Genomic DNA, 16,982 nt, shown 5'->3' with positions numbered 1-16,982 from the left:
AGTCTTGGTTCTAGACCCCCTAGGAAGTCTGGTACAACCCTCAGCTTGCTCATTGGACCATGAGCAGAAATTGACTGGGAAGACTGAGATTTAAGTCCAAAAGGGGGGTTAGTTCTGAGACACCTGGCTGTGTTCTGACACATTTAAATTGTTTTGGTAGCTCTTACTTATAAGTCTGAGGACATATGAGGAGCTGGAAGAAAAGGAACCCAGGCAGGTGTTCTCTTCTTTTTATTGTGCTGATGTGTTAATAGCAGCTTTATTGGTGTGTAATTCACACCCTGTAGTTTACCCATTTAAACTGTACAATTCAATAATTTTTAGTATACTTACAGATGTATGGAACCAAGACCAGAGTTAATTTTAGAACATTTTTGTCATCTCAAGAAGTGCCACCTTTCGCTGTCATTCTCTTAAACCCCATGCCCTCCTCAGCCATAGCAGTCACTTCCTGTCTTTATAGATTGGCCTAGATATTTCATGTAAATGTAATATGTGGTCTTTTGTGACTCTTCCCTTGACCACACCAGCTATTAAGCTCCATTAATTGCCAGGTCAACACTGTTGTTTTCAGCAATGCCCTGTGGCATAAATTGCTTCATAGACGGGTCCATACTGGCTCCTTTGAAGGAACAGTTTCTTAGGTTAATGTTTGAGATTTTTTCTGTTCCCAAGAGTGCCCTTCCCAGCTGTGTCTTTTACTGTTTCTCTCTTGGAAGCTGACCAGCCTACGGTTTAGCCTGTTCAATGAATCTAACAGTATCTTCCCAACCGCCTTTGGCCACAGCCTCCTGCTGTTTTGAGAGTGCCCTTAGGCTTGAACTTCACACTCTGTTGCAGATGAATTCAGTTCCTTCAGGGCTCTCTGTTCAGAGCTCTCTGTTCTGTGGCCTGTTTCTCCCCAGGCAAAATCTCTGAGCCTACCTGGTATAGGTGGGAACTATGTCATGCTTCTGACTGACTCTCTAGGAGGTGAGCGCTAGTGGATGATGGACCGTCACCGGCTCTGGATCTCTTGGCTTGCCCTTCTCAGTGGGGACTCCTGCCCAGAAGCCAAGACAGGGGCAGTCGGACGCCACTATTCTCAGTGGTGCTATACCCCAGATAAAAAGCCTTCATCCCATGAGAGGGCCTGAACAGAAGAAAGGAGCCCCCATCTTTTGGCTGCACTTTCCTGGAATTTAGCCTCAGCTACAGGTAGCTGAATGCAAGGATGAGAAATACTGATGCCCTGCCTCTTCTGGGAAGATAATGTTCCAACTGGGAATTGGGGAGAGGGAGTCCTGTGTTCTTGGCTGTCCCAATCTGGAGTAGAATTTCTGTCTTGCTGAGCCATGAGGGATTAGGGATTGAGTGGATTTTGTTTGAAATACCACAGACTTCTGCTGTCCTGAGTTGTAGTAGCTTTTCTTGAATGTGTGTTTCTTCATTTGCTATATGAACCATTTCTGAAACTTTAAATGTGCTCTTTTATAATTTGCACCAGTTTCTTTGGGGAGCAGGTCTGAGGAGTGCTTCATGCCATCATGCTGGAAGCAGAACTCTCAGGCAGGTTGTTTTTAAAGTTATGTCGAGTAGCAGGATGATGGTTAACTTGAGAGGAATTTGAGCTGTCCACTATCTTCAGTTATTATAGACAGAAACCTAAAAAGTGACTATATTTATGGTACTTGCATATTAGTTTTACAAATATTTTTAAAATTCTTTTGATCAGTGTGAAAGAATGAGGAAAGGGAATTCACTATTTGTCCACACTTAGGCCAGAGTGAGAAATGGAACCTCTGTTGTCAGATGTAGAGGTGTCAGTGACGATGCTGGTGATGATACTACATGTTACAGAACAGTTCTTTCTGGTTTATGTTTATTATCACTAACCCTCAACAGTAATCTTACAAGGTAAGAGAGAGCATATTTTTATACATGAAGTTGCTGAGATTTAAAAAGGTGTGCCCAAGGTCTCCGCTGAGATTCTAATTCATGTCTGTCAGACCTCAGAGTTTGTGCCCTTGGCCGTTACTCCTGGCTGCCTCAAAGTGGAAAATTCTGAAATTAAAAAGTATTAGTCTGATCTTTCCTTGTGTAAGCCTTAAGGAAGGAAATTGTTTTAAGGGTCTTTTCCTGGAATGAAAGGTATTTAAACTGGAGTGCATTAGAAAACTAGTCCGCCGTGTTCTTATGTTCAACCTGCCTAGAAGTAAGATTTGGAAATTTTGTCTCCGAAGTGAATGTTTTTTTAGTACATTATACTGTACAATATGGTGGCATTATTAGCTCCTTGAGATGAATAAAATGTCTGCTTTTTTCCCCCTGATAATTATTTCAAGAGCTTTATAATGGGTTCCCAGGGTCTTTGAACAATACTTATCCAGTTCAGCACTTAGCACAGTGCCTTGTGCATAAAAGATGCTCAGTAACTATTTTGAATGAGTGAACATAGCCTTTTACTTAAACAAAACCAAATTAGGTATTGAACTGTTACTTTTTCATGCTTTTTCACTTATTCATTAATTCAGTTCATACAGTAACTGTTAACTGAGTTTCCAACATGGACTAGGCACTCTTACAGGGGATAACTAGTGATAAAAGATGAAAAAAAAAAAACCTTTGCCCACAAGAGCATTCACCCTTAATGCTGCATTTGGAATGGATTCTTTTTATTTCTAGCTTTATTAGTATAGTTGACAGGTAAAATTTTAAGTTATTAAAAGGGTATATATATCACAGTGATTTGAAATAAGAAATGGGCTTTTAAATATTTAGTATAAGAAGAAAGGAACTAGTATTTCTTGCATAAATATTTTGTACTAGGTACAGTTCATTTAGGATTTTTGGTCATAAGCAACAGAACCAATTCAATTTAGCCTAAGAAAAAATAGTAGAATCTGCTGTATTACAAGAATGCAGAGATATCTGTGGAACCCATAGATTGGAGTGAAGCCTGGCTGCTCTTACTTCAGTCTGCTTCATTCTTTTCTCTCTCTGTAGACTGATTTCCTTTCCTTCTTTAGCTCACATGGCAGAATATGGCTGCCCCACAGCCCTTAAGCTCTGTAGTTCATTTCCAACTACCTGCGGAGACTAACTCATATGCTCTGGGTCGCATTTCCTCAGGTTTGGTCAGGTGTTCATTCAGCCCGATACAGTGAGCTATGCCCCAGGAATATAGATATGACTACTTATGACCCATGGGATTTGTGAATAGGCAGACAACCAACAGTGTTGTCTACATACACATTGTATAATTTTCACAATACTTTACAAGGTTGGAAAATCATTCTGATGACTTCAGAGCTTAGGAAGATTAGATAACTTAACCATGATTACATAGCACATAAACTATACACCCAGAGCCTAATTTTGTCTGATTCAAAAATCTTATTCTGTTGCCATTAACGCTATACTTTTTTTTTCCAAACTGTTAACTTACCTTTTTTGAGATATAATTGACATATGACATTGGTTTTAGGAGTATAAAATAATGACTTGATATTTTTATGTATTGCAAAATGATCATCATAGTAAGTCTAATAATAAACATCTATTACCACAGAATTACAACTGCTTTTTTCTTGTGATGAGAGCTTTTAAGATCTATTCTCTTAGCTGCTTTGAAATACACAATATAGGATTGTTAACTGTAGCCACCATGCTGTACATCACCAAAAAAAAAAAATAATGACTTATACCTTTTGACTACCTTTTTACCCCCTTTACCCATTCCCTCCCCTCTCTTACCCCCTTCCTTTGGCAACTGCAAATCTGTCCTGTATTATCTCTGAGTTTGGTTTTTTTTTTTTTTTTTTTAGATTTCACATGTAAGTGAGATCATTCAGTATTTGTCTTTGTCTGGCTTATTTCACTTAGCATCCTGTACTCGAGTTCCATCCATGATGTTGCAAGATTTTATTTATTTTATTTTATTTTAATTGAAGCACAGTCAATTACAGTATGTCAATTTCTGGTGTACAGCATAATGTCCCAATTATGCATATATGTACATATATTCATTTTCATATTCTTTTTCATTAAAGGTTATTACAGGATATTGAATATAGTTCCCTGTGCTAGACATAAGAAATTTTATTACCTATTTTATATATAGTGGTTAACATTTGCAAATCTCAAACTCCCAAATTTATCCCTTCTCACCCCTTTTCCCCCATTAACCATAAGATTTGTTTACTGTGTCTGAGAGTCTGCTTCTGTTTTGTAGATGAGTTCATTAGGGTCTTTTTTTTAGATTCCACATATAAGTGATATCATGTAGTATTTTTCTTTCTCTTTCTGTCTTATTTCACTTAGAATGACAATCTCCAGGTCCATCCATGTTGCTGCACATGGCAATATTTTATTATTTTTTATGGCTGAGTAGTAGTCCATTGTCTAAATATACCACAACTGCTTTATCCATTCATCTGTTGATGGGCATTTAGGTTGTTTCCATGTCTTAGTAATTGTGTATAGCACAACTTCGAATTAGCGTTCCCTCAGGATTCATTCTTTGTATGACTGAATAATAGTCCTATCTGTGTGTATATGTGTATAAAATCACATTTTCCTCATCCATTCGTTTGTTGATGGACATTTAGTTTGCTTGCATGTCTTGGCTATTGTAAATAATATTGCAGTGATCTCGGGGTGCACATATTTCAAGTTAGTGTTTTCATTTCCTTTGGATAAATTCCCAGAACTGGAATTGCTGGATCACATGCTAGCTCTATTTTTAGTTTCTTGAGGAACCTCCATAATGTTTCCCATAGTGGCACCAATTTACATTCCCATCAACAGTGCACAAGGGCTCCCTTTTCTCCACATCCTTGCTAACACTTGTTACTTCTTGTCTTTTTGATAATAACCACTCTAACAAGTGTGAGGTGATATCTCATTGTGGTTTTGATTTAGATATCCCTGATTAGTTAGGCTGAGCAACTTTTCATGTACCTGTTGGCCATTTGTATATTCTTTGGAAAAATGTCTTTTTAGACCTTTGCCCTTTTAAAAATTGAATGATGATTATTTTTGCTCTTGAGTTGTATAAATTCTTTATATATTTTGGATATTAACCTCTTATCAGATATATGGTTATAATGTGCCTTGGAGTGGATCTCTTTGGATTCATGTGAACTCTCTTAGTTTCCTGGATCTGGATGTCTGTTTCCTTCCCCAGGTTAGGGAAGTTTTCAGCCATTACCTCACTGAAGTTTTCTATCCCTTTCTCTCTCTCCTCCTTAAAATGTGAATGTTGGTCTGCCTAATGTTGTCCCATAAGTCCTTTAAACTGTCTTCACTCTTTTTCACTTTTCTTTTTGCTGCTCTGATTGCATGAGTTTCACTGCCCCATCTTTAGATTCACTGATCCTTTTTTCTGCCTCACCTAGTCTGCTGTTGAACACTCCCTGTTGTGTTATTCAGTTTAGTTAATGTATTCTTCAGCTCTGTGACTTCTATTTGGTACTTTCTTATATGTGTTGAAATTGTCACTTTGTTCTTACTTTATTCTCCTTACCTTGGTGAGCATCTATAAAGATTATTTTCTATTATTTGGAAGTCTTTATCAAGTAAGTCACTTATCTCTGTTTTACTAAGGTATTTTTCTGAGGTTTTATCTTATTCTTAAATTTGGAACATATTTGTTTTTCTTGACTCTCTGTGTTGGTTTCTATGATAAAACAGCCACCTCATCCAGTCTTGAAGGAGTGGCCTCGTGTAGGAGATGAAATTTTCTTAACTTAATTTTCTAAAAGGTGTTGAGAGAGACTATTAAATTTTATTAAAGAGTACATTCTGTTTATTACTGATTTCTAGATGCCATTTATCTTACCTTGTTAAGTATGCATGCTCCTTATTAATTGATATTTCTTATGATAGTAGCACTATTATCTTACCTTTTATGTATAGTTACATATGCTATTGGAAAAATACTATGCTTGTATTAATAAAACATAACAGTATGAAACCTTTCAACTGTACTTAGTAATAAAATGACTGACTTATGCATTGTTTCTAGATGATTGAAATATGTACAATAAAATGATGGCCAAAAAATTGAGAGGAACTTGCTTTTTAAGGTTTTTTTTTGGTGATTGTTTTTGTTATTTGATTTATTTAACTAGATGGAATAAATTTAAGGTCTGTAGCATAAATCCTATTATAATAAAGATATAAGCAGGTTAGTATAGTAGTATATAAAAATTGGACAGATTACCTTATTATATAGAAACTTGTCCATTTTATAATCTAGGGATAAGTTTAGTTCGTTTGTGGTGTTTAAGGTTTATTTTGGAGACATGTAAATTACTTTCAGAATATTGTATCATATGTCAGTTAGCAAGATTAAGAGGTACAAACTTCCAGTTACAAAATGAATGAGTCACAGAGATGAAATATACAGTGAGGGGAATATAGTCAATCATATTGTAATAACTTTGTATGGTGACAGATGGTAACTAGACTTACTGTGATCATTTTGTAATGCATAGAAATATTAAATCATCATATTGTGCCCCTGGAATTAACATAATGTTATAGGCCAGTTATACTGCAAAAATACACATACATGCACACACGGTCTCATATTTCAAAAAGGAGGCTTGTTTCTTTCCTAGGATTCTCTGTCTTCTCTTAGTGAGCCTACGCAGTCTTCTGGCTTTTAAATACAATGTGTGTGCTCTCTACTCCCTAATTGCTATCTCCAGCTCAAAATGCTCCCCTGACCTTACAACTTGTATATCCAATTGCCTATTCAACATCACCACTTGACATAGCAGACATAGCATGTTCAAAACTGAATTTCTTATTCCCCCAAACCAAAAACTCATAAACCCTGCTACACCTTCCTTATTTCCCGTATCTATTAATGGCAAATCTGCCCTTCCATTTGCTGAGTCTGGAAATCTTTGACTTTTCTTCTACCTCACATTTGTGATCAAATCCTGTTTCCTCAAAATATATCTAGTATCTGGCCTCTTCTCCTGACTTCCACTGTTGCCACCCTGGTCCAAGTCATCTTCATTCTTTATCTGGATTATTTCTTTCTGCTTCCATCCTTGCTTGCCTACAGTGTGTTCTCATCAAACTGACCTATTCAACAAAAACTAGATCATGCCGTATCTTCCCAGTACTTTTCAGTGGCTCCTCATTTTTTCCTGAGTAAAAATTATAGTTCTTACCCTGGCTTAGAAGAGCTTACACAATCTATCCCCTACATCGTCTTCCTTCTTTGACTTCATCTCTTACTGTTTTCTGTCACCCTAGCCCTCTTGCTTTTTTTCAAACAGAGAAGACACCTTGTGCCTCAGAACCTGTGCACTGACTGAAACATACTCTTTTGATACCAATGGGACAGTCTCTCACCTCCTTCAAGATTTTGCTCAAATATCACATTTTCCATGAGTCCTCATTCTACCCCATTTGAGATCCCACCCCCCCCCATGCTCTGTTTGTTCTCCACAGCACTAGGCAGATTCTAGTATATAATATTACATAATTTACATGTTTATTATGGTTATTTTCTTTGGTCTTTTCCCTCCTAGTACAAGTTCCACAAAGACCAAGAGTTTTGACTGGTTTGTTCACGGATATATCATCCAGTGCACCAGTAGTGCTTGGCTATAATTTTTGCTGGATAAATGATTAAACAAAGAAATGTATTTGTGAAACTCTTGTGTGGGTTTGTGTGTGTGTGTGTTTATGTAGTAAAACTGCTAACATAAGCTTCTTTCAAAATATTTCCCCCTAAATTGGGTTTGTGGCGTATGTAGAATCCATTGAGTAAGGCACATTTAGCCTTCCTTCATTTGAGCTGTTTATGTATGGGGCCAAAAATGATTAACATTTCTGGATATTTACATCTAAATAACAAATTTAAAACCACTTTCAGCTGAAAGAATGTCATAAATACCTACAGATTAGTAACTTAGACATAAATTTCCAGTTTAGCAATGATTTTTTTTAAGGAGAAATTGTAGGCATTTAAAAATTAATTTATTTTTAATTTTACTAACCCCATTCTAACCTTAGCAGAAATCTTCCTCTCCCTCCTCCTTTTTTCCCTAAATTTTTAAACATGCTTTTTCGTACAGCTTAGGATAGAAAAGTACTCTTTTAGGTGAAATATTCGTGTCAGACAGCTGTACCACTCATACCGAGGATTAGCCTAGAAATTGTACAGCATTTAGCCTTATTAGCGTGAGTGTACTCTTTCCCGCATTAAAGGGCTGCTTGATTAGTGCCTTTGAACCAAACCAATAACATGTTTAGCTTGATGTGTTTTCCAAATTCACTTTTCCTTCTTATGACACACAGCACTATTGCCAAACACTTTTGATTTATTTCGATGGAGAAGATTACCTGTTTCTTCGCTGATTTAAATTTAGTCTTAAACAGGAACATACTAGTCAGATTTACTAGCTAATTACTAGTCACATTCAACATGAAAAAAATAAGAAACAGTATAATCCTCTAAAGAATTATATTACAGCATTATGAAAATACCTCTCTTGGGTTCAGTTTTCACTGTTCAAGTGAGATTTAGAGTAGTTTATTTGTGGTGCCTTTCTTCTACAATTCTAATAAAATAAACAATCACAAATCTTAAAAAAATTCAGAATGCATTCTGAATTTGAGCCAAGTAAATAATCTTATCACGCCAGTAAATATCCACCTTCAGCTAGATAAATAAATTCCCACATATCATTCAATCAGATGGTTTTTGATTCAGTCAAATGCAATTACAAAGGAATTTCAGTTTCCAAAGATACGTATTCTTAGGTAGTGCATATGACTTTGTGCTGTGAGATTCATTTTTGTGGAATATAAAATGAGTTTTTCCTGGAAGAAAATGTACTTGATATAGGGCTTGATTCATTTGTATCCACTTTTTGAGTTACAAAATGTAATATTTTTCAGAGTTTAACAGACAAATGAAATTAAAAAGCAGCGAGGTTGAATACTGTTACTGAGAAAACTGCTTTATGTTTAGAGTCTTATCTCAACCCATGGTGACAGCTATCCTCTCTTTTTCCATCCAGAGATAATGTGAGGGGGAAAAAAAAACCTTCACAGTAGATTGTATGCTATTTAGGTGGTCAGCATTCTGAAGTATTTTCAGAGTTGGGACTAAGTACAGACCTGAGGGTGGGGTGGAGGGGAATGAAATCTCTTCTTTAGTCATATGTTTATGGATCTTGTAGTTCAATAAAAGGAGAAAAGTTGATGGAAAAAAATCTCTGATAATACAAGGTTTATGGCAAGTTCTTCTTTGGTGTGCAGCTGATAATGAGATTTATAAGCTGAAATGACTCAGTTACTCTTAAAATACCCCATATTCTGTCTTGGTATACTTAAGATTTTCTTGTAGATAATTTGTCATTTTGTAATGGAGTTAAGAAAGAAATTAGTTTATCTAAGTCCCATGGTAGACCTTTGGCCTGAATTCAACATCATATCCATTGCTTGGAGTGTTATACACTAAGGGAGGGTGTTTGGCTGTGTTTCAGATGATAGAAACAGGGATGGTCTTATGATTTTATAATCTTGTACCTTGTTAATCCTAAGAAAATGCTTTTTAAAAGTATAGATTTGTTAATACACTCTCAATATATATAAACAAAAATCAATAAAATAAGAACATTTATAATAAAGCATTAAACAGCAACTTTAGATTTAACATATTTTACCCCAATTAAAACCTTTCTTGGTAAAGATGGAATTTCTCCCCAACCCCCCTTTTGGGATTATGGAAGTAATAGGGTTGATTTTGAAGTGAAGGCATCATCTTCCAAGGGGTTGAGGAGGACGGAATACCTAAAGTATTCAGAGCCAATATTCCTGGTTACCTACGTGATTATATTTTGCTTTAATTGTTAACGTGCTTTGCTTTCCAATTCTCTTTATTCTAGTCTATGCAAGGGAAACTTTCTAAAGAAAAATTGACTACTCAAAAGATGATGGAAGAGCTAGAAAAGAAAGAAAGGAACCTACAGAGATTAACACGAACATTGCTTGATGTGAGTAGAAGAAATTCAGATTGCTTTCAAGAATGACTCAGTACTTATTTAAGTTAAAGCAAAGGCTTATTTTGTACATATTCATAAAATGTTTTTTAAACTGAAGTCTTGATTTTTGATGTGCTACTTAATTAAATCCATTAGGTTTCTTACTAAGATTATAATCAAAAAGACAAACTTTAATTTTTCTTATGTCAGCAACAGTTTCACAGACTTAACTACAGCAAAGTTAAATATTATATAGGAATTAGATACCCAAAGTCATCAAATAAAGCATAAATTTCATATAAACAAAATTACCCTTGAAAATCCTTCAGGAAGCTTCAATGTTGACTCTTCATCAGTGGAATGAATCATACTTCCTTCATTGAATTATGAGATGAAATACTTGGCTTGCATTTAAGGACATATTATATAAAGTATACTTATTTTAGTTTTTGAACTGTTATGACATTTTTCTTCTAACGAATGCATCTCCAAAAATGAGGGTCAGCTTCCTGTGTAACCATTTCACCATTGTCACACTCAATAAGAGGAGTAGTTCTTTGACATTCGATAATACCTAGTCTTATAAAAAATTTCCCACTTCTTCCCCAAATGTTTTTTATAGTGGCTGTTGAAACCAGCTTTCAAACAAGGACCGTGTGTTGTGTTTTATTTTTGTCTTATAAATCCAAAGTTCCTTTCTTCTCCCTGAAGAAAGTGGGCCTTTTGTCTTAAGGACTTGTAGAGTTGTTACACCTAGATGTGTCTGATTCCTTATCTTCCTGTATTTCCTTCCCCCTGTATTTCTTGTAATCTGGAAGTTAGAGCTAAAGATACTAGATTCAGGTCAAACATTTTTGGGGCATGAATACTTTACTTGTAGGTGCTGTTCACATCATCAGATTATACGTGTTTGGTTATCCCACTGTAAGCGAAACAAATACTGGTCTCACTGGGTTAAGGTGGTGACAGACGGATTCTTTCCACTGTAACGTGTAGCCTCTGCAATCAGCAGGCAATCTGTGGGGTGACACTAGGCAACTGTGGATATGCAGTCTGCCAGCACCCTTTTCCTTGATGGTTTTAGCATCCATCAGTGATCACTGAATCATTAAGGTGATTAAAACAACAGTAATTTTTTCTAATTACATCATTCCATTTACATATTAGCTGGCGTTCATCTAGGAAAAAAATTATACTTTCCTCATCAATCCAGGCTATTTGGTTTTTCTGAAATACAATTCCAACTGGAAAGCTAGTTGAACTTACCTGTAATTAGCAATTTTCAGGATGAGGAGTAAATGGTGATAATTTGGGGATGAGGTGAGGGTAACTTTTCCGGAGTGTAATAAATCATGAGTTCCTACTGATTCTTCCAGTTCAGATTTAACAATCAGAGTGTTTGGGTTTTTTCCCCTTCGATTTTATGCTTTTATTTCTTTTTCTTTTACACTGCAAAGTTTGGTTCCTATCAACATTAACATAGTAACATACATACTTTTTTCTCAGTGTACCAAAAATAGTTTCAGAGTAAATCACTCTTGCTGCTAACGATAAAACTACAGGATGAGGTTTGAATTTTCTTTGCATTTCTTTTTGTTCTTGGGATGAATCATAACAATATATATATACCATCAAGATACTTTTTATGTGAGAGCACGGGAGACCCCCTAGAAGCTGAGACTGTTTGAATTTATGTGTCCTCTCTCAGGTTTACCCTAAGGCATCCGATGGCACAGAGGAACCCTTTCCACTGTTTAAATTTCTTTTTCTCTCTCGTTGTTTTCCCTACTGTATGTATGCAGTTAAATTTGGTTCATGTGCATGTAATATGACTGTAGTGTTTTGTTAAAGACTTGGGGGGAAATGTCAACCTTAATGGTTTTTTAGTATCTTTCCTTTCTTCTAACAACCTGATTTTTGTTTTTTTAATCCACTGCAGAACCAAAGACAAACAGAAGAGCCCTGCTCTTTGTTGGATCAGGGCCAGGAAGTAGAACAAGCCAGGCAGCAGACTGTTCTTTCCAAAAAGCCACTGTTTGATCTGAGTGTGATCGATCAGCTGTTCAAGGAAATGTCCTATTGTTTGTTTGACTTGAAGGCATTGTGTAGTATTCTTAATCAGCGTGCTCAAGGCAAGGAGCCTAATCTTTCATTGTTACTGGGAATCAGATGTAAGTGGCTTATGGCTTATAAACCTCTGAATCAATCTGTGGGTCTGTGAATACCTGTTACTGCTTCATTGCTAGAACTTACCTCATTATCTTACAGAAATGAGTAGGGTCCTGGTTGATACAGACTGCCACTTGGTAGAATGCCTGTAGAACACCTGTGTGGATGAGCTGGGAGGTATTTGTTTCCTATGCTGAATCTGTTCATATGTGACTGGAATGGTAGTTAGATTTGGTTTCCTAATTACTCTTCTAAAAGTAATGATTCTGTTTGCTTTCATGTGACAATTGTATTAAATTAATGACCCAGCCATCTGTCTACTGGCAAAATATTTGAGAGGAAGAACTCACTTGGCTTTCTTAGGCAGTGCGTGTTCTATGGCAGTTGTTTAATGTGAGTGCCAGTGCTGACTGCCACACGAGCCAGCTTTCATGGACTGTAGATCTGTTGCCATCACAGTCCATACCTACTGCCTTTGTCCCTTTTGGTGGACACCCAGCCGTTCTGCCTCGGTTCTGCCTTCCTGCACATGTAACTGTGAGGGCTGCCACAGGCAGGTCCTAGGTTTCTTCCCTCCTGTGCTGCTTTAACTGCAACACTCAACTTACGTGGCTCCAGATTATTATGATATTGACATGTTGGTCTCTTATTTAAAAGAAATGAACTTCAGGAAGGAGATATGAGTGGAGTAAGACTGTAGTGTTTATGTACTGACATGTTGTATTGAGCAATTGCCTAATAATATGGTTAATATGTGACTGGAGTGGAGACTAGTTTTGTTTCCAGGTTCATCAAAAAGATTCCACCATCTTGCATCATAATAGTTAGTTTGGCAAACCAAGTAATAGTCCTGACCAGAGTGTCTCACTTGTTAAATGAACGTGTGACTGTGCTCAGAGAGGTCAGAATTTTCCCCTCTACTTCATAAATCTGGGAACACATACATGAGGGTGAATATGTAAAAAACACTTTAATGTTTAAGTATATTCACTCACTCAGTAAACATTTATCAAATGCCTTCCTTGGTCCAAGCACTAGGGTGCTGATAATGCAGATAAGTTGAACACAGCCCTTGCCCACACATTAGCCGAAATATTAGAGCATTGTGATAAATACTAATACTGACATATGGTCAGAGGACAGTGGAACAAAAGGGGAAAAAAATAGCTAAGTCTACCTGGGTAGGGTATCCATGGAGTAGCTGATGTTTGGCTTGAGTCTTAGAGGAGGAGAAGCTTGCCAGGTGAACATGGGGTATTTAGTTAGCAATGATCTCTTGGAGCAGGAAATAAACACACACACAGAAAAGACATTTTCTCCACCATTTTAGAGGTGGTCACCTCTTCAGTTATTTTGTAACCTACATTTGCATTTGTATGCCACATAACACCTATTAACTTTTTCGGTATTAGGGCAAGAGAGCTATCCTAATGTGAATGAAATGGAGATTCAACAACCTTACCACACACACCCCACTCGCCCCTCCCCAACGTCATGTATACACTCCTTCAGTCCTTAAAGTTTAACCCCAGAATCCTTACCTCAGCCATAAAAAGAGAGAGTTTTTTTGGGATCCTTGTCACTCCATAAATTATGTTAACACTGTTCACCCCACCCGTCTTAAAGCTCCACTACCGTGGTTTCCATGACGTCATTCCCCAGGTTCTGCTTCCACCTTTGTGACTGCTCAGCCTCAGTCTGCTGTGAAATCCTCTGCCGCGTAAATATTGGCAGTCCCCCAGGAAACTTCTGTTGTTGGCCTTTTGTTTCTGTTTACACTCTGAGTAATCTTACCCATATTGGCTTGGTCTCTGTTTTCCCTGAACTGTTGACCCAGACATTTATCTCTCATCCTGCCTCGAATGTCCCTTTGGGGCTCCTGATTGTACTCACCTGTACGTTAGAACCAGCAGTTTCATCGGTATCACAGACTCAGTATGTCCAAAACAACCTACTTTTTGCCCTCCCTAAACCTGTTCCTCCTCTCAGTGAGTAGAACCACACCATCCATCCATCACCCCAACCCAGATTTACCTTCCACCCTACTCATTACCCCCGTCTGTGTCCTGTTCGCAGCCCCTGGCCCCGCCCCAAGCTGATGGAAAGTTGAGCTCCATCACGTCTACAAGTCCCTTCGTACTTGTAGCGTTTATTCCTGTCATCACAGCTCCATTGCACCGTTTCCTTAATTCCAGCTTTCGTAGTCCTTCATCTGGACTGGTCTCTCCTCTCCCTTGTGCCTACCCGCTACCCCCAGCCCATCTTTTCCCTTGCTGCCAGAGCGATCTGTCAAAACTGTGGTCCTCATTTCCTGGTACTCATGCTCCCCTAGAGTAGCGACGTGAGGAGCTTCCACTTGCCTCTCCAGCCTTACTTCCTGGCAGTTCTCTCCCTCATAATTCGTGCTCTACCATTTTAGAGCTGGTTACCGATTTTCTTGAGGTTTCTCCAGTTCTGTCAGGCTGGTTTGTTGTCTGCCTCTGTATACCTTTGTTCACTCTTCTGCTTTGGCCCGCTCAGTGAGCCTGCCCTGTCTGCAGTTAGGCCTTGTGGTACTCTTCCTTGTGCTCCTGTAGCCGTTGGGTGGCGACGGGTCACCTATGACACCTGACTGGCTTGACTTGTTTATGAAACTGTATACAAATCATTAAGAATAGGCCACTATATCCGTTACTGGGCTGACCTCAGCACTCAGCATAGTTCCTAGATCATGGATCATGAACAATGAAACAGTTCAATTAATGTTTGTTAGTTAACTTGACTCTTATGCCTCCTATTAATTAGCAGCTGGCTGACTCAGGGCCTTACCTTCAGTTATTCAGCCATTGGGCAGCATCTAGCTGTCAGCCCGACACACTTCTTTGGAATTAAAAGGTGCCAACACCCTCCCTCCCTCCCTCTCTCTCTCTCTGCTTTAGAGGTACATGCATACACATACTTATCATATGTTTTGAAAAATTATGTTTTCACACCAATAAACCCACTTAGCAGTCTATAAAAATGTAAGATATTGCTCCTCACCACACAATGATTTTCAGATTTTTGTCTCTGGTTGAGCTTGAAGAGAGGTGTTAGAGCCTGCTCTTGTCTACTTTTGGAAGATTGTCATCCATTTAACCTGTTGAATTTGTGTGTGTCACTGTATGAATTTAATGCATTTTAGTTAGCAAAGTTTTAAAAGGACCTAGTAGATAAGATCCATTTGCTATTGAGTGATGCATAATTTAAACCTGAGCCTGACTTGTATACAGTGTACAGCATTATATTTCCAATAATAATGAAGTTGAAAATCCTAAAATGCTTTTGTTCCCCCTAAAATGTGAGATTCTCTCCATGTTTTATTTCCACAGCAATGAACTGTTCAGCCGAAGAGACAGAGAATGACCATAGCCCAGAAACACTCACTAAGAAACTGTCGGATGTGTGCCAGTTACGGAGAGACATAGATGAGTTAAGGACTACACTGTCAGACCGCTATGCTCAGGACATGGGAGACAGCTGTGTCACCCAGTGACCAGCGTGGGCCCCACTGCAATAACAACCCACTGTTAAATGCTGCTGAGTCACGGTTCTTGTTTCTTTTTAGGAGCCACGATGGAAAGGTGCAAGTGACGTGTGGCTTGCACAGCGGTTTTCTTTCTGTGGATTTGTTCTGTTGGGGAGGAACTGGGATGTGAGGAGGTTTCGAAGGGGCTTATCTAATCAGGCCAAAAAAGTTAAATTACCATTTGAAAAATGTGATAAAATGTATAAGAAGAAAAAATTCTGTATTCTCAAACTACTGATTGTAGGACCAAGCTGTGAAGAGTACCCTTCAGATAAAGGGGTAGGATTTCTTTTAATCCTATAGTTTTGTGGATGTGTGTGGGGGGGTGTGCGTGTGTGCGTGCGCGTGCATGTGTGTTTATTCACAAAATTATAAGGATTTCTGGAGTCAAAGCAAAGCTTCTGAGAAAGGCACACACTGTATTTTTGTGCTGCTTTTCTTTAGTGTGGAAGCTTGTGTCGTACTTGGGTTTTTCAAGGGCTGGCTGAACAAGAGTTCCCGCAGCAGGCAGGTGTTCTGACAGCAGCGCAGCAGGCAAAACTGTGTGCTGAACAGCCACTGTGCTGAGATGGTGAGCTGGTGTGTTTGGGTTGATTTTAGTACTGTAGATAGGTCAGCTGTTTTTCCAGAGTGATTGTGAATTGCCTAAGTGGTGTAAAATTTTGATGTGATGGTTTTTCCCATTAGCACTGTAATTTATGTATTACAAGGCAACTTAACATAATCTGAAGTAATTTTAACATGTCCCTCACTATTTACAATTTTTTATTTATATGTTATATATATATCAGTGTAGACAAAGCCATAGTAATTAATGCAAATATAAGGCCTCAGATCATTATTGTAAAAGAAAGATTAACAAAGTGACTCTGGAACAATAGCTTATTTATCTGAATCTCAAATGTTTACATTTTAACAGTTTTGTATCTGTTTTAAAGTTGAGACTACTTTAAGAAAAAAACCAACCTGTATTCTTTATATCTGAATTATTGCTAGCATAGCATAAAACAAAATCTAAACCTAAGTGATACTGCAATTTCTTTTATTAGGTAAAGTATATTAAAAAAAAAACAGGGTTCTTCATAGAATATGAACTTGGTCAGGTTAATTCTTCTTTTGGAGTACAGGATATCACTATGAAATGCATCTGGTTTTTAATCATTTAAATGATTTAAACTTCCAAATGAGTTTTTCCATGTTTTATTTGGTATTTTGGAAGGACTGTATATTTTATTGCCCTCAGAGCATTCAGTACATTTTTTTAAAATGTA

The 16,982-nt window shown here is 37.6% G+C and overlaps 1 protein-coding gene and 1 long non-coding RNA gene across 7 annotated transcripts in view; one reads left to right on the top strand and one right to left on the bottom strand.

Moving 5' to 3' along the window:
- The window catches only part of CEP85L (centrosomal protein 85 like), a 137,826-nt gene extending 122,105 nt beyond the window's left edge, over window positions 1-15,721 (top strand). For 4 of the 6 annotated variants that reach the window (XM_006205701.4, XM_072965792.1, XM_072965793.1 and 1 more), the window contains 3 exons: window positions 9,900-10,007; window positions 11,935-12,166; window positions 15,515-15,721. In XM_006205701.4, coding sequence (XP_006205763.2) covers window positions 9,900-10,007; window positions 11,935-12,166; window positions 15,515-15,678 — 504 coding nt within the window. In that variant the 3' untranslated portion in view covers window positions 15,679-15,721. The remainder of the gene's footprint in view (window positions 1-9,899; window positions 10,008-11,934; window positions 12,167-15,514) is intronic. The other 2 variants (XM_072965791.1, XM_072965795.1) reach the window with 2 other exon arrangements.
- On the bottom strand, window positions 9,614-11,567 carry LOC140697710 (uncharacterized). Its single transcript, XR_012074961.1, has 2 exons — window positions 11,262-11,567; window positions 9,614-9,804 (listed from the first exon to the last, which is right to left on the bottom strand). It is a non-coding gene; the product is annotated as an uncharacterized lncRNA (long non-coding RNA).
- Window positions 15,722-16,982: the final 1,261 nt, after the last annotated feature.

Source organism: Vicugna pacos, chromosome 8, assembly GCF_048564905.1.
Source record: "Vicugna pacos chromosome 8, VicPac4, whole genome shotgun sequence".
Classification (NCBI taxonomy): domain Eukaryota; kingdom Metazoa; phylum Chordata; class Mammalia; order Artiodactyla; family Camelidae; genus Vicugna; species Vicugna pacos.
Note: the sequence above shows the minus strand (reverse complement) of the source record. Positions and strands in the feature narration are given on the sequence as shown.